General features: G+C 45.5%; 1 protein-coding gene across 1 annotated transcript in view; it reads right to left on the bottom strand.

The window, feature by feature from the left end:
- Window positions 1-27,945, bottom strand: part of SORL1 (sortilin related receptor 1) — a 111,383-nt gene that overhangs the window by 26,616 nt on the left and 56,822 nt on the right. Inside the window, exons 20-31 of the mRNA XM_066606690.1 lie at window positions 25,291-25,537; window positions 25,066-25,204; window positions 22,682-22,855; window positions 21,076-21,189; window positions 19,011-19,133; window positions 8,700-8,819; window positions 5,255-5,380; window positions 5,064-5,171; window positions 3,043-3,174; window positions 2,612-2,743; window positions 839-973; window positions 423-572 (exon numbers count right to left, since the gene is read on the bottom strand). Coding sequence (XP_066462787.1) covers window positions 423-572; window positions 839-973; window positions 2,612-2,743; window positions 3,043-3,174; window positions 5,064-5,171; window positions 5,255-5,380; window positions 8,700-8,819; window positions 19,011-19,133; window positions 21,076-21,189; window positions 22,682-22,855; window positions 25,066-25,204; window positions 25,291-25,537 — 1,700 coding nt within the window. The remainder of the gene's footprint in view (window positions 1-422; window positions 573-838; window positions 974-2,611; window positions 2,744-3,042; window positions 3,175-5,063; window positions 5,172-5,254; window positions 5,381-8,699; window positions 8,820-19,010; window positions 19,134-21,075; window positions 21,190-22,681; window positions 22,856-25,065; window positions 25,205-25,290; window positions 25,538-27,945) is intronic.

The following is a 27,945-nucleotide window of genomic DNA, read 5'->3' as shown; positions in this document are numbered from 1 at the left end:
GCTGTGTAAACAGCTGCCGACACATTCCTTTGCTCTCCTTGAGGCTGCTGGCAGATTAAATTGTTCTCGTGGCTAGTGTAAATATGCTGCGGGGAGAACATCCTGCAGTCTTTTGAAAGATGAGCGAAATACATTCAAATGGAATGTACGGGTATTTGCTCAGTCTTTCAGCGACTGAACGATGGATTTTAAGTTTAACTAAAAGAATTGTTTAAACAAAAAGTGCACGATGCCCGCCTTTACATAAAAGGGCCTTAACCTGCACATAAGATAAAGGATATTGCAGTAATCTCTTTATTTGATAATGACGCTCTTTGTAATCTGCTTATTCACTTAAAACTGCAAAATCTCTCTGGATTAACAACCGATGGAAGGGTAAGATCCACAGAAATACAGGGGTGGGGAACACGCATAACACATACCAATGGTAGGACAGCCCTCCTCGTCAGAGCCGTATATGCAATCCTTGTAGCCATCACAAACCCATGTGTTCATGATGCAGACCCCATTGTCACACCGAAAGTGATTAGCTGGACACGTGGACGGTTGTACGGTCGTCTGAGGAATGGTTTCTGGTCAGAGAGGGAGAAATATTTTATTTTTAAGTGTTTTTCTTCTGCACAGAAAACTTCACATTTCAGTAGAAAAGACAAATTGACCGAAAACAGAAAAACTGCCCTCCTCCTATGTGGGACAGTATGTCTCCGATATCTACAACAGACACATAGGCTCCTTCCACTCCCCATATTTTTCCCAATAATGGAAACATTACTATATTCACACAGACATTAAATAACCATAATAAAACTTTTTTGCGCCGCATGGCTTAATGACACACCTCCGCAATCCTTCTCGTCCGACCAGTCCCCGCAGTCGTTCTCGCCGTCACATTTCCACCGTGTGGGTATGCAGTGGCCATTCTCACACTGGAACTGATAGTATCGGGCGCATGCAGGGGTGTCCGTAGGGTTCGCTGCAGCAGAGTGAGATATAGTGTACAATATTAGGCTGAGCAGTCAATATAGCAGAGGGCTCTCCATGTAAACACAAGGGGAAATGAAGCATCGCAGAGCGGTCACCAAGATCAGAGGATAATGTATAAAACATAACAGACGCTCCGGCCTCCACGGGTGCGCTTCATACTGCCTCACCCCCCCCCCCCCCCCCCCCCCCACAGCCGGGTAATGGGAGGAACGTGGCCAAAATACACACCATTAGAGAAGTCTATCCAGAATTTCAGTTTTTTCTTGTATAGAATCCTGTCACATTTAACCTTTTTTTCTTTTTAGATTTTTGCTCTTTCTTCCTGACTGGGGAATTGTTTTTTTGCAGGATGAGTTATGTTTTTTATTGGTACCATATAATGTACTGAATTTAAAAAAAAATATTAACAAAAATTCCTAAGTGTAGTGAAATGAGAAAAACACGCGATTATGCCTTTTTTTTGGGGGGGGGGTTGAAGTGATGAGGGTAAACAAAAAAAGCGCAATTCTGTCAATGTGTATTTTTTTCTAACAACATTCACAGTACAGGATAAATAATGTGTTACTTTGATAGATTGGACTTTTACGGATGCAGCGATACCAAATATGTTTTTTTTAATAAATATGGGAAAAAGGGGGTTTCAAACTGTTATTATTCTTTATTGTTTACAATAGTAAAAAAAGGTTTTCATTTCTTTTTTAGGAGCCTTGAACTTGTGATTGTTTGATCGCTTATACCGTATACTGCAATATTTCAGTATTGCAGTATATTGTATTTCCACATGCATTCTATTAGGGCAGCAGATACATGGCAGTCTTGGAGGTGTCACGTCATAGCCAGCACTCTGTCATTTCTCTGCCAGCACACCTTTGCTTCTGTGGGTTCTATTCTGTCTAGCTAGGGTTCATGTTTTCGGTCCTGTTTAGTTAGACTTATCAGTCCTGCAGGTGTTAGCTGAGGTGGTGGCTGGTGATTGACAGCTCTGTCAGCCAATTAGTTTTTCCTCACTGCCTATAATCCGGGTCTTCCTGGGTGGGAGTGGCGGATATATTTCAGTGTTCCTGATCAATTAAGCTTGCTCCATTCTCCTGTCTGGCTCCTGTGTTTGGATTTATCCCCGGTGTTTCTGTCTCTAACTTGCTGTGAGTTTCTGTTTGTCCCTGGTTTTCTGTACTCTGGTTCTCCTCTGATTGTGGACCGCTCCTCTTGGAAGTACTGGGGGTCGTTCCTTTCGGGTGCATGGGGATGGCTTGATAGGCAGTCTGGTAAGGCAGCCCTGGGGCCTTTCATTAGGCCCCCGGTTGCCATGACACCTGCACAGCTCCCCCTATCTCACCACGGGGGGGGCCGTGCGGATGTTCTGGGGATTTAAATGCCGCTGTCAGAATTGACAGCGGCATTTAAATGGTTAATAGCCGCGATCGGCCGATTGCGGCTATTGCCCGCGGGTGTCAGGTGTTATAAACAGCCGACACCCGCACTGTATGAAGAGAGGTTGCCACGCAACCTCTCTTCATACATACCCCGCCGCTCCATGGCATACCGGTACGTCATAGAGCGGGAAGGGGTTAATATAATGTCTTAGCCGACTATTCCATTAAACTGCAATTGGTTGATGGCGACTCACCACAATTCGCCTCGTCCGAGTAGTCACCGCAGTCGTCCATGCCATCACACTTCCAAACTAGCCCGATGCAGACTCCGTTTTGGCACGAAAAACTCTGAGAGTCGCAGTTCTGTTTAAATTCTGGATCTCGAGCTAGGAGAAAACATCAAAGGAGGAAAAAAGTTACTTTACTGCATATGCTGTAAATCCTCAGACTTCTCACAGCTGAGGACTTGCTACAATTGTGTCTAGTCTAGACAATCCTCTGTGAAGCAAAGGGCCTGGACTCCAGACTGAAAGATTTAACTTGCACTGATACAATGTAACAAACTATCAGGAAAGGAGAAAGATTTGTGGTGCTGCTGCGTTCAGCTCACAGGGGATTGTCTAGACTGATACACTAGAACAGACCTCATACTAATATATATATAACTAGGAAGCACAATACTCACAACAGCCGGCATATGCAGGATCCTCATCGGAGCCATCGTGGCACTGCACAACTCCATCACACACCATGATGTGGAACAAGCACTGCAGCCGATTCTTACATACAAAATCCATGTAGCGAGTACACAGGGGCTCTGTGGGGAAGAGGTCACACGTGTAAATGTACGTTTACCCCATATTCCTTCATGATGGAAAAAAATGACATATACAAAATAGAAATATCAAAGTTTTATTGGAGGGCTTACTGCCGGAACCAATCAATGGGTTTGTTTCGTCCTGTTAAGCGTCCATGATTTTCACGGCTGCATAATAGGACTAAAACACGGCCATCTGCTTAAGCCCTGAGGGCTTAATTCAGAAGTGCGTATATTGGCCGGGTTTTCACGCCCGGCCCGATATACGCTGCCCTTCTCTGGAGGCGGGACGGGACAGGAGCAGTGCACTGAGCACCCACCCCCTCGCCACTATTTGCCCTTACCATTGCAAACAGGCTGAGGATGATGGCATATGTCCTATTTTCTCACGCGCTTATATTTTGCGTGGAAAAAAACGTTAGTCTGAATGAAGCCATTGAAATCCAATGCTTCGTTTGGGTTTTTTTTTTTTACACGGTCATGTGAATAAGCCCTTCCTGGGCAGGAGAGATCTGTCAATCAGCAGCAGGCTGGAGCAGGGCAGGGGAGCAGTCAATATATGAATATTAATGAGCTGCATCAGACTCCTCTGCTGGGCGCTGCAAACTTTCAAATGTAAATTTTTCAAAACTGCTGAACAAAACTAATGACAGAAGAGTGAAATTAGTGTACCTGTCACTATACTGGAGTGAATGAACAGGTTAATGGGTTTACTTACTTCCTGCCCATGATACAAAACTCAAACCTAAGAGCCCATGGGTGTTGGGGGGAGGGGTAATTCTTTGTGCCATATAGGGCTTTTTTTTTGCAGTTTTCCAATGCAACTGGGTCATTCATAGGAACCATCAGGGGAAAACGTCTGCTAAGATCCAGCACCTGCTGTAAGCCCTGCCGGGGGTGATCATCAGGTTAAGGCTGGATTCAGACGAACGTATATCGGCTGGGTTTTCACGCCCAGCCGATATACGTCGTCTCTTTCTGCAGGGGGGGAGGCTGGAAGAGCCAGGAGCAGGCACTGAGCTCCTGCCCCCTCTTCGCCCTTCTGCACTATTTGCAATGAGGAGAGGCTAATTCTCGTAATTTAGCCCCCGCCCGTCCCGCCTCCTTTCATTGCAAATAGTGCAGAGGGGAGGAGAGGAGAGGAGGCAGAGAGGCGGCAGGAGCTCAGTTCCTGCTCCTGGCTCTTCCATCCTCCCCCCCCTGCAGATGAGGACACCGTATATTGGCTTAGCGTGAAACCGAGCCGATATACGGTCGTCTGAATCCACCCTAACACTGGTTTAGACAGAGCGATTATCGCTGAAAAAAAATCTTTTGAGCGATAATCATTGTTTTCTTTTTACAGCGCAAGGTAATCGCTCAAACGCTGAGCGATCCCCTTGCACTCAGAGCGAAGGATGCAGCTGTTCCCCGCTCGGAGCGCCTGGCAGCCAAGCACTCCGAGCGGGATATGGAGAACACAGCTAGACAGCTGTTTTTCATACCCAGCCTGTCATCAGGGAGCCGGATACAGCTGAAACATTAGTATCAGCTGTATCCAGCTGTGAATCCCTGATAAGGCTCATCTTCGTCTTTCAGCACGCTGCAATGAGCAACGGCTTAACGAAAACTGCACAATGTCAGTGCAGGTACACACAACGATTATCACTCAAGAAATGGCTTTGCGCGAAAATCGCTGTGTCTAGAAAGAAGCTGTGACATTTGGCACTGCCTCTGTATACTACATGTTGCTGAATGAGCACTTTGTAGACTTTAGAAGGCAAAAATGGCTAGATTGCAGGGGATGGAGATTTAAAGCAGAGACACCAAAACACTGCAGACTTGGGAATTCTGCCGCCCACCATCAAAGACAGTAAATTGTCATTAAGGGGTTAAGACACAAGGCTCACCGCAGGTCTGTTCGTCTTCACCTTCTGAGCAATCCTTCACACCATTACAATGTTTCCCGGATGGGATGCAGGTGCCGTTTCTGCACTGGAATCCATTGCACTTCTTTTCTGGAATGCAGGAGATCAGCGTAGTCATGAATGTACAAGTAACTGACAGTATCAGATTGTGGCGCCTGCACTCGGATTCTTACCGCATATGGTGTGGTCTTCATCTGAGCTGTCTTGGCAGTCGGAGTCGCCGTCACACACCCATCTTTGGGGGATGCAGTGGTTATCGTGACACTGGAAACTTGGGGGTTCACAGGTGTGTGATATGGCTACAGGTAAGAGAGCGGAGGATATCAGGATGTCTGCAGACTCTGCTGACACGTTTTTTGACTAAGGGCCCCCTTAACACAGAACAATTATCGTTCAAAAAACCATGCGAACTTGAACGATAATTGCTCAGTGTAAACACGGCCAACGAGTAAACGAGAAGGTGTTCGCTTCTCGTTCGTCGTTCATTTTATGCAGGCATGAAAATAATTATTCGCTCGCTTGCTGATTGTTCCGTGTAAGCAGTGATCATTCTGTTTTCCTGGTACATTAACCCATCGTCAGATGGAGCAGGTCTTTGTCCTAAACAATACCTCAACAATCCATATGGGCCCTTGAAATGTCTGATATATGTTATGAAGGCAGACTTTGTTTTATTAGCGCAATTTCAACGACAGCCGTGCCTGCAGTTACAAGCAGCGGCCACTACACAGAGGTCGGTGCGGAGGCTTCCGCCTCGAACCCTGTTATTGCGGCGCTGACAGCATGCGCCCCCTCAGCTGATTGGTCAGGGTCCCGAGCGACAGACCATGGCAGATCAACTATTGAAGACTTATCCTGATAGTATAAATGGTGCAAACAGCTTTTTATTATATTTTTTATTTTTATAAAGAAGCTGTTTGCGTCATTTATACTGCCACACTTTATATCAGATATCTCCATGACTTTTGGAGCTGATGGTTCACAACTCCCTGGATGGCTGTGCATTTATTGGTAATCTTAGAAATTCCCCCCAATATCTGGGACTAGGGGGGAGTGCTGCTGGATATTATACGTTATCCTGATGATAGGCCATCAAGAGTATTTCCCTGGAAAGCCCATTGAACATACTCTTCACTACGTGAGCACAGATCACTGATAAATGTGCATCTCCATACAGGAAGGTGTTGAAATCAAGTCACTCAAAGACAGTCAAATTTTGTAAAAGTCCTTCATTTATTGTCAGTGCTGCCGTCAAAATGTATTTTATCGGTCTCTCAGAAAACACAGAACCCCCGTTCTGTTAATTGGGGGTCCCAGCAGTCGCATCTCCACCGATCAACTATTTATCCCCCTATCCTGTGAATAGGGGATAACGTAATGTCACCATAATGTCCCTTTAAGGCTAATGAGTTATGTGCTGACTACATTCAAAGTGTAACTGTGCTTCCTAAAAACTTTTGACATTTCATAGGGACATGTCAGAAGTTTTGATTGCTGAGGGTCCTGCTGATAAGACCCCCACTGATCACTGGAATGAGCCAGCTGAAGTGCTCATCCAAGCTTTGTCACTGCTTACTAGCTGAAGATGAGCCCATAGACTTTCTATTGATCACATCTTCAGCGAGCGAGCAGTGGCAGCACTCGGATGAGCGCTTCAGCTGTCATGGTTGAGATGAGAAAATTTAGCCCTCTGTTTCCGACCAACTGTCGGAAAACAGCCGAGAACGTCAGCACAGCGCTGTCGGAAACCAGCCGAGCACTTCAGCACAGCGCTGTCGGAAAACAGCCGAGAACGTCAGCACAGCGCTGTCGGAAACCAGCCGAGCACTTCAGCACAGCGCTGTCGGAAACCAGCCGAGCACGTCAGCACAGCGCTGTCGGAAACCAGCCGAGCACGTCAGCACAGCGCTGTCGGAAAACAGCCGAGCACGTCAGCACAGCGCTGTCGGAAAACAGCCGAGCACGTCAGCACAGCGCTGTCGGAAAACAGCCGAGCACGTCAGCACAGCGCTGTCGGAAAACAGCCGAGCACGTCAGCACAGCGCTGTCGGAAAACAGCCGAGCACGTCAGCACAGCGCTGTCGGAAAACAGCCGAGCACGTCAGCACAGCGCTGTCAGAAACCAGCCGAGCACTTCAGCACAGCGCTGTCGGAAACCAGCCGAGCACTTCAGCACAGCGCTGTCGGAAACCAGCCGAGCACTTCAGCACAGCGCTGTCGGAAACCAGCCGAGCACGTCAGCACAGCGCTGTCGGAAACCAGCCGAGCACGTCAGCACAGCGCTGTCGGAAACCAGCCGAGCACGTCAGCACAGCGCTGTCGGAAACCAGCCGAGCACGTCAGCACAGCGCTGTCGGAAACCAGCCGAGCACTTCAGCACAGCGCTGTCGGAAACCAGCCGAGCACTTCAGCACAGCGCTGTCGGAAACCAGCCGAGCACTTCAGCACAGCGCTGTCGGAAACCAGCCGAGCACGTCAGCACAGCGCTGTCGGAAACCAGCCGAGCACTTCAGCACAGCGCTGTCGGAAACCAGCCGAGCACTTCAGCACAGCGCTGTCGGAAACCAGCCGAGCACTGCAGCACAGCGATGTCGGAAAACAGCCGAGCACTTCAGCACAGCGCTGTCGGAAAACAGCCAAGCACTTCAGCACAGCGCTGTCGGAAAACAGTCGAGCACTTCAGCACAGCGCTGTCGGAAAACAGCCAAGCACTTCAGCACAGCGCTGTCGGAAAACAGCCGAGCACTTCAGCACAGCGCTGTCGGAAAACAGCCGAGCACTTCAGCACAGCGCTGTCGGAAAACAGCCGAGCACTTCAGCACAGCGCTGTCGGAAAACAGCCGAGCACTTCAGCACAGCGCTGTCGGAAAACAGCCGAGCACTTCAGCACAGCGCTGTCGGAACCAGCCGAGCACTTCAGCACAGTGCTGTTGGAACCAACCGAGCACTTCAGCACAGCGCTATCGGAACCAACCGAGCACTTCAGCACAGCGCTGTCGGAAAACAGCCGAGCACTTCAGCACAGCGCTGTCGGAACCAACCGAGCACTTCAGCACAGCGCTGTCGGAACCAGCCGAGCACTTCAGCACAGTGCTGTTGGAACCAACCGAGCACTTCAGCACAGCGCTGTCGGAACCAGCCGAGCACTTCAGCACAGTGCTGTCGGAACCAGCCGAGCACTTCAGCACAGTGCTGTTGGAACCAGCCGAGCACTTCAGCACAGTGCTGTTGGAACCAACCGAGCACTTCAGCACAGCGCTATCGGAACCAACCGAGCACTTCAGCACAGTGCTGTCGGAACTGGGAGCTTACTGTTTTATTATAGAATTCAATGTATAACAAGTCTGCAGTAAGCTCCCCCTAGTGGTGGCTGCAAGCAGACAGAATATGATTATGTAACTTTATGTCTACGCAGAGCGTTTTGAGTTCCATATCAGAAGCTAGCTCCAACTCATACAAAGATACAAGATGAAATAAGTCAGTACAGCATGTTGGATCTCAAAATGACCTGGTGGTAAAAAGTGGAGATTTACTTCAGGATCAGAGCAGACGGATATGTAATGAAAAAATCCAATCCTCCAATAGATGGAGAGACTAGTGCTCGGATCTGGGATCTACCTGTACAGTTGGCCTCGTCAGACCAGTCCTTGCAGTCATTGTCGCCATCACAGACCCACGACTGTCGAATACACATCCCGGAGCTGCAGTTAAACTCGTCTTCTTTACACTGATGGGCCTCTGAGAAGAGAGAGGTTATAAGACAATGCGCAGATGGCAACATAATTCCGAAGGACATCTTACTGTAACACTATGGCGTATGTTTACACTTCAGATTTGGCACAGATTCATGTCACATATGAAAACAATGCGCATCCTGTTCATGCGAATGGGGTTTCTGCAACCCTGTTTACAGAAGACGGAAATTTACTAAGTGGATTTCAGGTGCCGCCATAGGAAAAAATCTGCCATGAAAACAAGTAATAAACGCTACTTATTTTGGGTGGAAATGCTGAAGAGGAGTCCAATTGAATAAATGGGGCCAATACTCATGTTGATCTGCTTGCAAATCTGCAGCACTCCTCCGAAGCAGAGCCCCCGATTTCTACTGTGAATTCTCTAGCATTGTTGGATGAACACTGCGTTTAGGCCCCTTTACACACAACTAGAGATGAGCGAGCGTACTTGCTAAGGGGAAGTACTCGAGCGAGTATTGCCTTTTGCGAGTACCTGCCCGCTCGTCTCAAAAGATTTGGGTGCCGTGGGGGTGAGTTGTGGGAGGGGGAGAGGGAGATCTCCCCTGTTCCTCCCTGCTCTCCCCGCCGGCACCCAAATCTTTTGAGACGAGCGGGCAGGTACTCGCAAAAGGCACTACTCGCTCGAGTATTTGCCCTTAGCGAGTACGCTCGCTCATCTCTAAACACAATGATTATCGCTTATAACAGCTGAGCGCTCCGAGAAGAGAACAGCTGTATGCAGAAGATTGCAGTCCTACTTGTCTTCTGTATACTGCGTGATCTTCAGTTACACACTAATAAGCTGTTAAGTAGCTAATTAGCTACTTAACAGCTTATGCAAGGTGACTGCTCAAAAGTGTCACTCAAACTGCCGTTTGAGCGATCATCTTGCTGTGTAAATGCACACAACGACTATCGCCAAAAAGATGTCTTTTGAGTGAGAATCCTTGTGTCTAAATGGGCCTTTACTTTAGCCAATGAGAGGATTTCAGACGGTTGTCTGTATGTTTAAATGTTCAGCATTTTATGCTAGAAAGGTAATTCATTTACTCTCAGTCGTTCAAATAATAATCATTGCGTGTAAAAGGGCCTTTAGAACAGCACAAATAGCACAAGTCTCTCTCATAGATAAGAAAATTGGAGACAATTGTATCAAGCCCTCTGCTGTGAGAAAAATTAGGTCAGATGTAGTTTTGCATTCACTGACAACAAGTAAAGATTTTGGAAATTGTAAGTCATGGAAACAGAGTATAATAGAAAATAGTTGAAATTTCATTAGATATTTAACCCCTTCCCACTCTCGGGCGTATGTTTACGTCCTGGCAGCAGGGTACTTCCCCCAACAGGGCGTAAACGTACGTCCTGGTGATAGCGCGAGATCATAAGCGATCTCACACTATCTGGCAGCGGGAGCCGGCTGTCAGTGATAGCCAGCCTCCTGCTGCAACCGCGGGGGTGCATCGGAGATGCGACCCCCGCTGTTAACCCCTTCCCTGCCGCATAGAACGCGGCATGGGAAGGGTTCACAGAGGCAGTGCGCTCCCTTTGTGACGTCATCAGGCTCTCGCGATATAATCCTTTATTCCCAGTGCCTGTGATCGCTGTAACAAGCAATAATGCATTGCAAGAGAGAAGTCCTGCAATGCTTTATCATAGCGATCATCGGTGCAATGGTGAAAGTCCCCTACAGGGACACAAATAGTAAAAAAAAAAAAAGATAATAATGTATAAAAAACAAAAAACCTTTTTAGGTGCTTTTTCTCATATTAGCATAAAAAAATTTAAAAAAAAAAATAAAATCCCACATATTTGGTATCGTCGTGTCCGCAACGGCTGGTACAATAAGTTGCACATGCTTTTTATCCTGCACGGCAAAAAACGCTAAAAAAAACTGAGACAAAATGCTAATTTTTAGCATTTTGACTCCCAAATAACGCAATAAAAGTGATCAAAAAAGCCGTATGTTCCCCAAAATGGTACCAATAAAAACTACAGCTTGTCTCACAAAAAATAAGCCCTCATAGAGCTCCGTACATGGAAAAAAAAGTTACCGTATATACCGGCGTATAAGACGACTTTTGAACCCCCAAAAATCTGCTCTGAAGTCGGGGGTCGTCTTATACGCCGGTAATACAAAAAAAAGAAAGTGTCAAAAAAAATCATTACTCACCTCCCCCGGCGTTCTGCGGCGCTGCTGCAGGCTGTCGCTCCCTCCTGGTCCCCGGCAGAGCATTGCTTTCTGAATGCGGGGCTTGAAATCCCCGCCTCCAGAAAGCTAAACACACGCCGTCAGCCAATCACAGCCATTCAATGACATCAGCCATTCAATGACATCATTGAATGCTGTGATTGGCTGAAGGCGCACGTGTGTTAGATAATCACAGCGATTCAATGATGTCATTGAATGGCTGTGATTGGCTGAAGGCACGTGTGTTTTAGCCAATCACAGCTTTCAATGATGTCATTGAATGGCTGTGATTGGCTGACGGCGTGTGTTAGCTAATCACAGTATTAGCTTTCTGGAGGCGGGGATTTCAAGCCCCGCGTCCAGAAAGCAATGCTCTGCCGGGGACCAGGAGGGAGCGACAGCCTGCAGCAGCGCCGCAGAACGCCGGGGGAGGTGAGTAATGATTTTTTTTTTTTTGCTCCGCTGTATTCCCGGCGTATAAGGTGACAGTTGGGGGGGTCGTCTTATACGCCCCGTCGCCTTATACGCCGGAATATACGGTATTGGACTTTGGATGCAGCGATTTAGAAAAAAAAAATTCCCCAAAAAGAGGGGGTTTTATTGTAGAAAAGTGAAAAAAAACTAAAAAAATATATAAGAATTTTGGTATCATTGTAACCGTACCGACCTGCAGAAAAAATGGATTGCATCATTTACGCTGCAAAATAAACGGCGTAAAAAAAATCTGTTATTATAAAAAAAAATAATAAAAGTTTTACAATATAGTCTTATGTACCTAAAAATGGCACCATTGAAAACCACAGTTCGCCACGCAAAACACAAGCCCTTATACGGCCGCGTCGACGGAAAAGTTAAAAAGTTATGGCTTTTGAAAAATGGAGATGAAAATCCGTCAAAAATCGTTGCGTCCTTAAAGGGGTTGTCCCGCGAAAGCAAGTGGGGGTATACACTTCTGTATGGCCATATTAATGCACTTTGTAATGTACATTGTGCATTAATTATGAGCCATACAGAAGTTATTCACTTACCTGTTCCGTTGCTAGCGTCCTCGTCTCCATGGTGCCGTCTAATTTTCAGCGTCTAATCGCCAGATTAGACGCGCTTGCGCAGTCCGGTCTTCTTCTTTTCTGAATGGGGCCGCTCGTGCCGGAGAGCGGCTCCGTGTAGCTCCGCCCCGTCACGTGCCGATTACAGCCAATCAGGAGGCTGGAATCGGCAATGGACCGCACAGAAGCCCTGCGGTCCACCGAGGGAGAAGATCCCGGCGGCCATCTTCAGCAGGTAAGTAAGAAGTCACCGGAGCGCGGGGATTCAGGTAAGCACTGTGCGGTTTTCTTGTTTAACCAGTGCATCGGGTTTGTCTCGCGCCGAACGGGGGGGCTGTTGAAAAAAAAAAAAACCCGTTTCGGCGCGGGACAACCCCTCTAAGCCTGGAATAGGCCGTGTCATTAAGGGGTTAAAGGGGCACTAACTTTTCAGAAAACTTATGCTTATCTACTAGCTAATGTTAATCTCACCATTTTTGTTATGTGCGTGCATTAAAAGAGGATTGCTTACTCACCGTAAAATCTCTTTCTCGCTCGTGTCACTGGGGGACACAGCCAAGACCGTGGCAGTAGCTACATCGCATGGTCTTTGCTGTGTCTCCCAATAACACGAGCGAGAAAAATGTTGTTGCTTTACCGCTGTAAAGCATGTTTAACCCCTTAGTGACCTGGCTTTTTTGCTTTTTTCCATTTTTGTTTTTTCCTACTCCCTTTTAAAAAATCGTAGCTCCTTTATTTATCCATCGAAGTCGCTGTATGAGGGCTTGCTTTTTGCGGGACGAGTTGTATTTTTCAATGGCACTATTTATTGTACCATATAATGTACTGAAAAACTTTTTAAAAATGCTTTGCGGAGAGAAATGGGAAAAAAAACCGACATTCCACCATCTTTCGGTGCGTCCTGTTTCTACAGAACACAAACTGCAACAAAAACGAGCTGATACTTTTATTCTATGGGTCAGTACGATTACTACGATACCAAACTTATATAGTATTGTTTTTGCTGTAGTACTTGTATTTTTTTTTTTAAGATATTAAATTTTTTTCAATTATTTTCTGCGGTCATTTTGTGCGTGCAATAACTTTTTTATTTTTCTGTCGACGTAGTTGAGCAAGGGCTCATTTTTTGCGGGATGTCCTGTATTTTCCGACAGTATCAATTTGGAATACATACGACTTTTTGATTGCTTTTTATTGCGTTTTTTCTGGGAGACAGGGTAGCTAAAAAAATGCATTTCTGGCGGTCTTTATTTTTTTTTTCGGACGACGTTCACCTTGCAGAAAAAATAATGCACTACTTTGATAGATCGGACTTTTACGGACGCGGCGATATCAAATACATATTTTTATTTTATGATTTAGATTTTTTAATAATAGATATGGCAAAAGGGGGGTGATTTAAACTTTTATAACTTTTTTTTTTTACAATTTAAAAAACTTTATTGATCTTTTTTTTTACTTTACTTTGAAGTCCCCCTGGGGGACTTTAACATGCGATGCTTTGATCACTCCTGCAGTATGACGTAATGCTATAGCATTACGTCATACTGCTTTTTTACAGGCAGTCTTTCAAGCCACCTTGTGTGAATGGCTTGATAGGCAGTCTGCTAAGGCAGCCCTGGGGCCATTCATTAGGCCCCCGGCTGCCATGACACCTGCACGGCTCCCCCGATCTCACCGCGGGGCGGCCGTGCGGGACCCCCAAACGCTGTTTGGGGGATTTAAATGCCGCTGTCAGAATTGACAGCGGCATTTAAAGGGTTAATAGCCCCGAACGGCCGAGCGTGGCTATTGCCTGCGGGTGTCAGCTGTAATAAACAGCTGACGCCCGCGCTGTATGGAGGGAGATAGCGGCGCTACCTCCCTCCATACGCGTCCTGCAGCTGCAGGACGTAAAAACACTATGGCCCGGTCGTTAAGGGGTTAAGTGTCTGCCACTAGAGGTCTCCCTTTGAACTGCTTTGCAATCACTGTCTGTCGTTAGGTACAAAGCTTTCTTAGGATGCTCTTACAATCTTAAGATTCCAACGAGAATCTGAAGACTATTGTTCAGTGTAAATGCATTCGCCGACTAACACCGAACGAATTTGCGCGATAATCGTCGCATCTAAATGCCATCGCCCACTATTTGTCTGCAATTTGCTGGTCGTTCACTTTCAACCAGCATGAAAATCCTCATTGGCTCGCTGACTTCTCACGCTCCATGCTTTATATAGAATGTGAAGCGCCGAACGAGAAGCCAGTGGTGGTCTGTATGTCTAACCACTTCCCGCTGCAGGGTGTACATTTATGTCCTGCAGCGTTAGGGTATATACATTAAACACCGCGGGCGACGGCTGTTCCTTACAGCTGACACCCGGCGGCAACAGCTCTGATCAGCCACGCTACTGATCAAAGCTGTTACCCCTTTTCTGACAGCGGCATTTAAATACCCCCCACCCCCTATGAGATCGCAGGGAGCTGTGCGGTGGTCATGGCAGCCGTGGGCCTTATGAAAGTCCCCAGGGCTGTCCTGGCAGGATGCCTATCAAGCCATCCCCATGGCGTGGCTTGATAGACTGCCTGCCCGATCGCAGTGTGATGTAATGCTATGGCATTACATCATACTGCAGGTCCCCTAAAAAGAGGAAAAAAGTGAAAACAAGATCAATAAAGTTTTACTAATTAAAAAAAAAGTAATAAAAGTTTAAATCACCCCTCTTTTTTCCATATTTATAATAAAAGAATCTAAATCATAATACAAAAATACTTATTTGGTATGGCTGCGTCCGTAATAGTCTGATCTATCAAAATAGAAGACTCACACAGACACTGGCTGCAGCTAACAGTAAGTAACTAGTAATTATTAGGAAATTATAATACCAGCTTTGGTACATGCACGTCACACAAACAGCTGTGGTACATGGGCGTGTGACAGACACACACAGCTCTGCTACGTGGCATGCGCCTGACAGAAACAGCTCTGCTATATAGCATGCGTGGCACAGAAACAGCTCTGCTACACGACATGCACGTCACAGACACAGCCTTGGTACATGACATGTGCCTGACATACACAGCTCTGCTACATGGCATGTGCGTTACAGGAACAGCTCTATACGGGTAGAAATAAAAACTATCCCGCGTTGTAGAAGAAACTAATCTTTTTCTTATTTAATAAAACAACGCGTTTTGACACTTATTTTGGCTTTATCAAGTTTATACAGACAAGACTATGTATCCATCCTTATATAGTGTGGATAATCTCATTGTGGGACGCTCAATCTATTCACCAGTGGCATGTTTTTTCTGGGGAGGTGATTTGTTAATCACCTGTCAATCTACGGAGCTCTCCTGGAATGCTATGCGTTCTATAGTTTTTTTTTCAAATAACTTTATTGTTCTGTTTTCTGTTGTTTTGTCCACTTATTTTTATTGCTAAGATTAATCGTTTATTATAATCTAAGCCTAAATTTTAGAAATTTTATTAATTCATAAAAAATCTATTTATTCAATAAAATGCAATTTGTTCATTATAAAATTATTAGTATATTCTATAGAATTCTTCTGTATATAATGATTTAATGATAGTGTATATATATATATATATATGTGTGTGTGTGTATTTGTTTTTTTATCTGTATTTGTTTTTAGTTTGTTATTTTCTTTAAAATTTCTCCAGCACTTCATTTAAACCACCTGGCATTAAAGGGGTTGTCCCGCGGCGAAATGCAATTTTTTTTTTTAAACCTACCCCCGCATTCTGCCCCGTTAAAATCAATACCGTTCGTAATTGAAAAAAAAAAAAAAATCGCTTACTTCGTTCCCAGTTTGCGCAGCATCTTCTTTTCTTCTTTTAAAGATGGCCGCCGGTCCTTTCCCAGGGATGCACTGCGGTTTTCTCCCATGGTGCACCGCGGGTCTTCTCCCATGGTGCACCATGGGCTCTGTGCGTTCCATTGCCGATTCCAGCCTCCTGATTTGCTGGAATCGGCACACGTGACGGGGCAGAGCTACGCGATGACGCGTAGAAGGGGGTGGAGCCAGAACGCCGCTCCTGCCCGGACCGACCAGAAGGGAGAAGACCCTTCTGCGCAAGCGCGTCTAAAAACGCCAGAAGACACCGAAATTAGACGGAGCCATGGAGACGAGGACGCTAGCAACGGAGCAGGTAAGTGAATAACTTCTGTATGGCTCATATTTAATGCACGATGTACATTACAAAGTGCATTAATATGGCCATACAGAAGTGTATAACCCCACTTGCTGCCGCGAGACAACCCCTTTAAGGTGTTTAAGCGATAGATCCAGAATATCTCTTTTCGTCTTAATTTCATTATTGAATTTTGTTTTATAGTTTCAAGGGGAATTAATTTCAATTTTTTACAGTCTTTATGTTTTTCATTAAAATGTTTTGATATACTATGTTTTTTGTACCCTCTTTTTATGTTGTACTGATGCTGATTAATTCTGATATTTACACTATTAGTTGTTCTCCCAACGTATCTTAAGCCGCAGAGGCATGCTAATAAATAAGTAACATTCTTACTTCTACATGTGATCTTTTCTTTTATTTGTATTTTTTCCTCACCTTTTTGTACAAAAGTTTGTTTATGGCTCGTGTGTGAATAACATTTGCATTTAGTACTGTTACATCTCTAAACTCTCGTTATTTCATCTTTGTTCCCTTTTACTAAATTATTTTTTTCTTTTTTATTTAAAGGGGTTGTCCCGCGGCAGCAAGTGGGTCTATACACTTCTGTATGGCCATATTAATGCACTTTGTAATGTACATTGTGCATTAATTATGAGCCATACAGAAGTTATAAGAAGTTTTTCACTTACCTGCTCCGTTGCTAGCGTCCTCGTTTCCATGGAGCCGACTAATTTTCGCCGTCTAATGGCCAAATTAGCCGCGCTTGCGCAGTCCCGGTCTTCTTCTTTTTTCAATGGGGCTGCTCGTGCTGGATGCCGGCTCCGTGTAGCTCCGCCCCGTCACGTGCCGATTCCAGCCAATCAGGAGGCTGGAATCGGCAATGGACCGCACAGAAGCCCTGCGGTCCACCGAGTGAGAAGATCCCCGCGGCCATCTTCATCAGGTAAGTAAGAAGTCACCGGAGCGCGGGGATTCAGGTAAGCGCTCTCCGGTGTTCATTTTTAACCCCTGCATCGGGGTTGTCTCGCGGCGAACGGGGGGGGGGGGGGGGTTGGAAAAAAAAAAAAAACGTTTCGGCGCGGGACAACCCCTTTAATGGATTTGATGGGGCCAAACAATTGCCAATCATTCTATTTTTTTCTATAAATAATTTTGGGAGTTTTTTCTAATATTTTGCCAAGATAGGGATCATTTTTTTAGAATTATCCAGTTTTTTGTATTATCCTTTTTATGTTGTGATCTGTGCTAAATTTAGTTAAAAATGTGTTATTACTGTAAGTATTTAACTTCATTTCAGTTTTTTTGGTTAATTTTTTGCTGTTTAGTGCTTTTTGGTATGCATCTTTTAGCAACTGCTTTGGATAATTTTTATTTTCAAAACGAGAAATTATATTGTTAGCCTGGTCTTCAAAAATTGCCTGACATACACAGACTGCTACATGGCATGTGCGGCACAGGAACAGCTCTGCTACATGACATGTGCGGAACAGACACAGCTTTGGTACATGACATGCGCACCGTACAAACAGCTCTGCTACATTATATACGTGTATGACAGACACAACTGTGCCACAGTACATGCGCATGTTACAAATTCAGCTCTGCTACATGACATGTGCGTCACTGACACAGCTTTAGTACATGACATGGGCCTGACAGACATCACATGCACACGGTACAAACACAGCTCTGCTACATTATATGCACGTGACAGACACAGCTGTGCCACAGTATATACACATGTTGCAAACCTAGATCTGCTACATGACATGCGCGTCACAAACTTAGCTCTGGTACATGACATGCATCTATGCTGACTATACACATTACACGCACCGAACATTAGACAAACAGCCACTTGCAGCTCTACTACATTTATGCTGACTGCACACATGACACAGCTCCTAGATACAGTGGTGAGCCCTTGGTCATGTGATCCCTAACTCCACCCACACATGTGATCACATGACGGTGACATCATAACAGGTCCTGGCAGTTTCTGTTGGCTTATCCAGTATATAGAACTACCACACTTCAGAATGGCTCCTCTCACAGCAGTGACATCACTACAGGTCCTTCAGCCTACTGGATCTCTGTGGTGGTGGTAGGTCAGTGTGTTCTGTTAGGACCGCTGAGTTGTGTCTGACATAATAACAGCTTAGTTGTATACTCAGTGTGTTAGGACCTGCAATGACGTCACCAGGGGCAGGGCTATAACGCTGCCAGGAAACTGAGCTATCAGATTCACTCACATACATACAGACAAGTGGTCGTTAGTAGTTTGTTTGTTGTGTTTTAACTACTGAAATTACATCTACACTGCTCAGTGTTGCAATTGTATCCTCCGTGATGAAAATATATCTGTGTGTGTTACAGACAGTTAGGGAGCAGAATCTGCAGTTTTCTCTGCGCAGTCTATAGAGGGCAGCATAATGCCTAGACTCCTCCCACAAATTCCTGGAACTTAAAATTACAGAAACCGCCTGCAACTGGTGATAAATATAGGATACAAGTCAAATAATGACCACAAATAGTGTTATTCCCCATGTAAACACTCAACAGCTTATTCTGAAAAGTTAAGTATGTTTTCATTTTGCTGTTAAGAAGTATTTAAAAAAATTTCAAAAACATTAAGGGAAAGGTGTGCAGAGTCGGTAGGGCTATGGGTGGACTTTGCAAGATCTGGTAGCTGACTATCGCAGTTCCCTATGCCTAATGAGGGCATTGGATACAATATGGGGGATGATATAACAAGTGGGAACATTAAGAGGAGGACAGTGCTGGACAGACAGGCCCGACATGTCCGAACGTCATAGTGGCACTCACCACAATGCTTCTCATCACTGTTATCTCCACAGTCGTCTTCCTGGTCACATTTATAGGACAGGGGGATGCAGGTTCCGGACTCCTGACACCGGAACAGAGTATCGGGGGCACACTCTGTGGTGGCTGAGGGGACAACACAAAGAATCGGCCACACAGTAGTACACAGGAACCCGAGACACATGAGAATGATATACAGTGTCGTCATCATCTACACTGCAGCCTGGCCTGTACAGTGCGATGCAAAATACAATCTACTGCTCCCTGTTATCAGCCATTTCAAGCAGGGGAGAGACTGTAGGACAGGTGGATACAATTGGATGCTCCTTGCTATTAGGTATATCAGGCTGCATTTACATGCTCTACAGCTATTGCTCCCTGTTACCAGTCCCTTCAGGCTGAGGAAAGGCTATGGCTGTGTTCCCATGAATTTCGGCCGCAATTAAAAAAGCATCAAAAACTGCATGCGGTTTCTAAGAAAGAAATATGGATTTTAACAATACATGCGGTGTATATTTCCGTTAGCAGCCATTTAAGACCGGCTGTAAGGTGGGGTTCACACGGGGCAGATTTGCCGCAGAATTAGTAGCAGCAAAGTGGCCCGGATTTTGAAAATCTCGCCCACAAGCTGCAGAAATAACACGCACAAAACCGTGCGGAAACTGACATGGAATTCCATCCCGCAGCAGGTCAATGTTATCGCCGGCTCTGGTGCGGGTTGGAGGCTTCTCGTGGCTGTTCTGCAGTGGAATGCCCGCTGCCGAAATTCCGCTTGCAAACCCCCCCCCCGTGTGAAGCCAGCCTCAGGGTTCCTTTAGACTAACCAATTATCATTTGAACGAGCGGGTGATGTCGCGGCTAGCTGCTTCGCTCTCACGCAGCCGGTTTACGCAGGCAGATACATCGCTGGCTCGTTCAAACGAGAATCGCTCAGTCTTTCCCATTCGCTGTACAAGGAAGATGTTGTAGGAGAGGACTGAACGGGCGCTGTTAAAACCGACATTGCCAGTGCGGATAGGCCGCGGGTACCCGCATCATCGCCTAGCAACGGCGTGGGAAAAACATTGATTTAAAAAAAAAGAAAAACTGTACTGCGCATGACCGACGGCAAGAAATCAGGTACACGGGGTCGCCGGCCACGGTCAGAGACGGATTCTGCTGCGGGCTCCCGCTTACGGAATCCGACCCGGTCATGTGCAGCTGGCCTTGGGCTAGTGGGTACAATTGGGTGCTCCCTGCTAGCAGTTATTTCAGGCTATTCACATGCCCTACAGTCAGCTTCTCCTTGATCTATTGCTCTGTGTTATCAGCCAGTTCAGGCTGAGGAGACGCTGAAGGCAGGTCAAATGAATACAATCTATCGATCCCTGTTATCAGCCGTTTCAGGAAGCATACACACACATCCTACGGTCAGCCTCTACATCTATTACTTCCTGGTATCAGCCATTTCAGACTGGGGAGAGACTGACTGTAGGACGGATGAATATCATCTATTGCTCCCTGGTATCAGTCAATTTAGGATGGAAGAGCCTGAATGTAGATAGATCAAATACAATCTATTGATCTCTGTTATCAGCCATTTCAGGAAGCATACACACATGTCCTATGGTCAGCCTCTCCTCAATTTATTTTTCCCGTTATCAACCATTTCAGACTGGAGAGAGACTGACTGTAGGACGAATGAATACCATCTATTACTCCCTGGTATCAGCCATTCCAGACTGGGAAGAGACTGACTGTAGGACGAATGAATACCATCTATTACTCCCTGGTATCAGCCATTCCAGACTGGGAAGAGACTGACTGCAGGACAGATTAATACCATATATTACTCCCTGGTATCAGCCATTTCAAACTGGGGAGAGACTGACTGTAGGACGGATGAATACCATCTATTACTCCCTGGTATCAGCCATTTCACAGTGGGGAGAGACTGACTGTAGGACGGATGAATACTATCTATTACTCGCTGGTATCAGTCATTTCAGGATAGAAGAGCCTGACTGTAGAAGAGGTGAATGCATTCTACTAGAGGGCAGATGAGATGTGGCAGCGATGTCCGACTCACGGCAGTCTCTCTCGTCGCTCATGTCCCCGCAGTCATTGTCGTTGTCACACTGCCAGATGCTGTTGATGCAGTGCCCGTTGGAGCAGCGGTACTGACTCGGCAGACACGAATTCTCTGCATTTTACAAAGAAACAAAGAAAAAAGACGTCATCCCTGCAAGAATGCACAGAAACCACCAAAATGATACAGCCCTGTATAAACGGATCCTGACGGACGCACGCTCTACTACGGCACAGATATCATCAGCGGCTCCGCCATTGTCTGCTGGACTCTGAAATAGTCTCAGCAGAGGATGAAGCTGCTGTTGCACCCCTCTCCAATGCTTTACACTGCAGCTCTGCTTGTTAGGATTGGTTGTTTATAAGCACAAGCTCAGAAAAAAAAAGTATAGCCAATTATTATTTCACAAGTGATTTTAATCACCAGTGAGATTTTACGATCAGGAATCTGATGTGCAAAGACTGGAGGGAGGAGCCTACAAAAAGAGGGAGGAGCCTGGAGATCTGATTTTACACAAACCATCATCACAGTTTGCTATAAAGTGTGATCAATCTACTGTATATGGAGTACAGTATCTATACAGTATACAGTATATCTATACAGTATACAGTATATCTACTCCAAGTACTGCCGCTAGTGCAGATTCTTCTCAAATTGAAGAGTGTCTCGATCGGCTCATCCGAAGGAATCAGCGGATCATCATTTCCAGAGAACTGAAGCCTATACTCCGCCCCCTACGCCGCTCCCTGGTTATATTTTGCCGATTTGCATGGATGAGCTGATCGAGATGCTTTCCATTTCACGGTGGAATGTGGTTCGTCTTTCATGACGGTTGAGTCGCGCCGTCCACCGCCTCACTGCGCTAACATCTACGGTTTGGTCTCCGTAAACATTCAGGAAGCGTCAACGAATGTCAATGGGTGCAATTATTTCTGCATGGTGGAACTCAGCTACATCTTTAGCTTTCTACCCATTCTGTCAGACTGCCCCCTGCTGCCATCTGTCACGCGGCAACATTTACCAGATATTGGCGAGAACGTTCAAACTCTACTGACATCCAACTCCGAGGTCATGTGCCAAGATAATCGGACAGGAGGCATTAGTTTCGAAGTGACCCTCATGTTCTAACTTTGCAAATCTCTGGACAAGACCGGTCTCACGCAACCGGATTTTTAAATTGTGGATCCTGCGATTGTATGATTCGCAGTTCAATCAAATACATTGGATTACACCCTTCCACTCACATCAGCGGGTAGGAATTGCGTAATCCACACGTGGAAAATAAAACGCCGCTAGTTGTGTTTTACAGAGGAATCCACAACCATAGAGCTCATTGTGCTATATGGTCGCGGATATACCCGCCGCTCATACGCGAGTACATTGCATATAAGCTGCGGTTCCCGCGTCATCGCTAAGCGACGATGCAGGAAATGCATACAAAGAAAAAGCTGTACTGCCCATGACCGCCTGCGGGAGCACACGGTCATACACAATACAGTTCCACGCCATACGCAGGGTCACCGGCCAGACTCCGAGCCAGAATCCGCTGCAGCCCTCCGCATACGGAATACGACCCGCTCGTGTGAGCCTGACCCCCAGCACTCACCTTGTTTGACACAGATCTTGTTCTTCAGCTGGTAGCCATGTGGACATTCACACTGAGTCTCTCCAGAGGACGACGTCTCCTCCTTCACTCCCTCAGGACACTGACAGACTCTGCTGTTGTTGACCTTGGGCAGACATAAGAGACGGCAAGGGTTTGCAGTGCAAGCATTCGCTCCTGTGGGAAGACAGACAGATCTCAGTGGTCACTAATGGGGGGAAGATATTTCACCACCTCTTGTATTCTACCACCTGTATCACGGATTGCTCAGACACTGAATAAAGAGGGAATGATGAGAGATTTCAGCTCTGAAGGCTGCAAAATAGTGAGCACAGCTCTGGATTATAATACAGAATGTAGTTAGGATCAGTACAGGATAAGTAATTTATGTACACAGTGACTCCACCAGTAGAATAGTGAGTGCAGCTCTGGGGTATAATACAGGATGTAACTCAGGATCAGTACAGGATAAGTAATGTATGTACACAGTGACACCACCAGCAGAATAGCGAGTGCAGCTCTGGAGTATAATACAGATGTAACTCAGGATCAGTACAGGATAAGTAATGTATGTACACAGTGACTCCGCCAGCAGAATAGTGAGTGCAGCTCTGGAGTAATAATGCAGGATGTATCTCAGGATCAGTACTGTATGTACACAGTGATCCCCACCAGCAGAATAGTGAGTGCAGCTCTGTAGTATAATACAAGATGTAACTCAGAATCAGTACAGGTTAAGTAATGTACTTTCACCGTGGCTCAACTATCCTATTAATCCAAAAATCGTCTCACCGAATAGGATTTAAAAAATAACTTTTATTAAAGATACAATAAAAAGACTATCTAGTCGGGGACACACTAGAAATAATAGGTTTAAAAAAAGATTGAACGTTTCAAAAGATCCTTTGGGAACCCTTTATATTTGTGAAAAAATATATATATCCTTTCGAAGAAATTGATGTTAAATTTTTTTTTCCACCCTTAATGTGCTTCTTCAAATTGGATACTTATTTTATTTGAAGATTGCACAGAAAAGTATATGTATTTATATCAGGGGTTCCCACTTAGTGTATACTCATATGCATCACGTTATTTGATGACATATCATAGAAACGCTGGTGTATACTGTATAGTGTTGCGTTTCCAGAGAGTGTTTAGAGTTTGAATTAAATTCAGGACGCTAAATGAATGTGATTCTTCAGTAGAAAATGCGTCACAGAAGTAGTCCAATATCTCCTAATAAAGTTTATAGCACAAGTCTCATACCGGTCATCCCCATAACGTATTTGATTCTTTTATACAGGATGGGTGATGCCCTTATACTTGTTCCCCCTATATCGGACTATATCCACTCTCACTCTAAACACTTTACAGTTTGCACTTGAATGGTGTTGACCATTCTTTCAAGCTCGTGGCTGTATGGGAATGTTTATCTTAGGATCCTCATCAAATCCTTCTTTTGTAAATATAGGACATATTACTATATTAGACAGTGGGTAAGTAGATAGTATCAGCTGTTAAACACCATCAATCAGTGGAGCACTTAGTAGTTGAATTCATTCCACTACAACTCCTAGACACCACAATATGCATATGTATTTTCTGCACATTAGAGTCTGCAATCCTTTATTCATGCATTTGGGTCTGGAGTTGTGTGGACTAGTTATGTGTTCAACACCACCTATAGTAGTTACCCATACAGTCTCCCCTTGTGCTGATACTTAAGATTCAAGCTCACAGAGGAAAACTGATTTGTTAACTAAGTCCTGTCTCACTCAGCACAGTATCAGTACAGGTTAAGTAATGTATGTACACAGAGACTCCACCAGTAGAAAAGTGAGCGCAGCTCTGAAGCATAATACAGGATATAACTCTGGATCAGTGCAGGATAACATAAGTATTATTATTTGGACCTTAAATCGGTTTTTCAGGACTGCAGCACTGATGACTTATCCTCAGGATAGGTCAGCAATAGTTGATTGGAAATGTCCACCCCTTGGGATCGCCGCCGATCAGCTGACTGAAGAGGCTGCAATGCTAGGGTGACATCGCTAGCATGTGTAGTCATGTTCATCCGTCAAATGGCCTGAGAGCCGCTCAGGCCCATTCAACTAAGCTGCAATACTAGGCACAGCTGCTATATAATGTATGGATGGTGCTGTGCCTGGTATGGACTGCAGTTACAGTGGTGCTCACTTGTCACTTCAATCAGTTGATCAGTGGGGATTCTGAACGATGGACCCTGGCCAATCAACTATTGATGACCTATCCCTTTAAATTTATAGACTCAGGAGCCAAAAGGTGCCCAAAGATTTTTTTTTGCCTGCATGGTGTTTATAGGTAGACATAAGCAGCATGAACAGAGGTTTTTGTTTATTTCACATTACCTGTCCATTTCCCCTTATAAAAAATCTTCATGTCCATCACTCCAGACAGGCCATTAATCAGAACTTCTGTCTGAGCTCCGTTGTACTTGGAGGCCCTGAAGATACTGAGCTGGGACCAGTCATCCCAGTATATTTGATTCTGTCAGTGGTAATATAAGGAGCGTTAGGGCTTCACAGGGTCTAAGCAGTCACATGGTAAAAGGAAGACCCCATTCATTCGCTTACCTTGAACACGGCTAATGCATATGGATGGGGCAGACTGTCCAAGACTACCTGCCTCTGCTGGCCGTTGAAGTCGATCTTCTCTATCCTATCCATGAAGGCTTCAGTCCAGTAGATCCAATTCTCATCCACAGAGATGCCATTGGGCCACTTAATGCCATCGGAGACCAGGTGTATCACTCCTGATCCATCCATCTCACTCTTGTAGATCCCATGCCGCTCGTCTCCCCAGTCTGTCCAGAACATGAGCCTGAGAACAGCGCACAAGGGTCGTTGTGAATAAGGTCCATACGGGAACATATATGGCTGTACTAATGCTGTCTTAAAGCTGCTCACATGGCTCCTCCCCCTTATCAAGGCTCCTCCCTCGTTCTATTTGCTGCAGTTTAATCTCACTGCAGATTTAATTACTTGCAGTTCATAAGTCATCAATCTGAACAAGCAGGTGCTAATGAGACACAAAGCGGATTTAGGCAGTGCAAGGGACATTTGAGTCACTGATCATAGACGTGCCTTTATGGAGCAATGCTGTAGTGTAAAGCATGGGAGATGGATGCAACAGCAGCTTGAGCCTCTGATGAGACCTCAGCTTCCAATTTAAATCTGGAGTCCGTCTAACTTCCATTATGGTGTCTTGCATATTCCTGGACAGAACTTTGCTGGAGGCCCACGAACGGTGCCTCCATTGCAGATGTGAACAGAGCAGATGTTTCTATGGGGGCCCTTTCTTTGACCTTTTTGGTATAATAATTAAGTCCTCATTCACACAGGTGAGTGTGATTCGATCAGTAAAAAACTGACTGATTTCACTGCAAGTGCGTTATAGATTAGATTTTATAAGGAAGATGGAACAATACGTCTGCAGCGCCACCTATTGGATGGCAGCATTCCTGCAAATGAATGTACGACTCTTTGACAAGTCTGTAAAACAATGATTGGCAATAGGAAACCAAGTAAGAAATCCATACACAGACAACTGTTTCGGGGCGTTTACCCCTCATCAGTGTGCAGTAGGTTTCTGGCTTGGCTAGTGAGAGGCCTGTAACGTGGGTCAAGAGGAGTGTGCATGGCCTAATAAGTCTCCTCACTCACCTCTTAGGGGTCTTCTCACACCACTTCTACGTGCTCTCCTTGGGGAGAGACTATGACCCACTCACCCCCTAGGTATCTCTGCACACTTTTTTGGATGCTCTCCTCATCAGATTTTGTCACGTTTTTAATGTGTGAGTGTCGTTTGCGTGTAATCCCTTTTTCATGGGTGTAAAGAAAAAACAAGTTGGCCCTGTTGATGTCATTAGGTCATAACTAGAGATGAGCGAGCATACTCACTAAGGACAATTACTTGAGCGAGCATTGTCCTTAGCGAGTACCTGCCCTCTCGGAAGAAAAAATTCAGCTGCTGGCGCGGGTGAGAGGTGATTTGCAGCAGTGAGCAGGGGGGAGTGGGGGGGGGGGAAGGGAGAGAGAGATCTCCCCTCCGTTTCTCCCCACTCTCCCCCGCCGCCGGCAGCCGAACCTTTTCTTCCGAGCAGTCAGGTACCCGCTAAGGGCAATTCTCGATCGAGTAATTGCCCTTAGCGAGTATGCTCGCTCATCTCTAGTCATAACCCATTGAAGTTGGTGCAACAAAAAAAAACTGCATACACCAATGCAGTGTGATGTTTTTTTCATGCCCCCACTGACTTTAATGGGAGCTAATGTGTAACAACACACTGAAATAGGACATGAAATAAAATCAGATGCGTGAATGACTGCATCCCCATCAATGGGTCCCATTCTGTGCCAACTCAGATGTTAAACGTGTGTGGATACGGCCTGATTGCGCATTGTTTGGCCTCCGGACAGTTGGAGCTGACTCAGTCTCATCATCTATCACATACTGAAGTGGAAGCAAACGGTTCCGTCACTCTGGGATCCCACGAATGTTAAACATTATAATCATCTCATCAGGATGTGGGATTATAAGTAAATATACACGGAGTCTGCTCGCCACGGACCGCGGCCGCCACCAACAGCGCTCCTCTCCAAGCAAAGCCACATACTCTACGCTGGTGAACAGGAAATCCCTATTATTTCTTTAAATCCTCACTCACAACAGTTAATTATCGTTATTTAACCCCTTAAGAGTGCGGCCCTTTTTTTCCCCCATCTTTGTTTTTTCCTCCCCACTGTCCAAAAATCATAACTCCTTTATTTATCCATCAATGTCGCTTGTCTTTTGCGGGAAGAGTTGCGTTTTTCAATGGTACTATTTAATACAACATATAATGTACTGGAAAACTTTTAAAACTTTCTAAAGTGGAATGAAATTCGGCCATCTCTGCGGTGTGTGTGTGGGGGGGGGGGGGGTCTTGTTTTTATGACATACATATTGCAGCAAAGATGCCATGATAACTTTATTCTATAAATTACAGCCATACCAAATGTATATTGTTGTCTTTAAGTTGGACTTCTCTTAAAGAATAAAATATATTTTGAAAAGCATTTAAACATTTTCGGCCACCAACTTCTGACAGCCGTAATGTTTTTAGATCTCTCATCGAATCATAGAGTTGGAAGGAACCTCCAGGGTCATCTGGTCCAACCCCCTGCTCGGTGCAGGATCACTAAATCATCCCAGACAGATGTCTGTCCAGCTTTTGTTTGAAGACTTCCATT

This window comes from Eleutherodactylus coqui, chromosome 6 (genome assembly GCF_035609145.1).
Source record: "Eleutherodactylus coqui strain aEleCoq1 chromosome 6, aEleCoq1.hap1, whole genome shotgun sequence".
In the NCBI taxonomy this organism is placed as follows: domain Eukaryota; kingdom Metazoa; phylum Chordata; class Amphibia; order Anura; family Eleutherodactylidae; genus Eleutherodactylus; species Eleutherodactylus coqui.
Note: the sequence above shows the minus strand (reverse complement) of the source record. Positions and strands in the feature narration are given on the sequence as shown.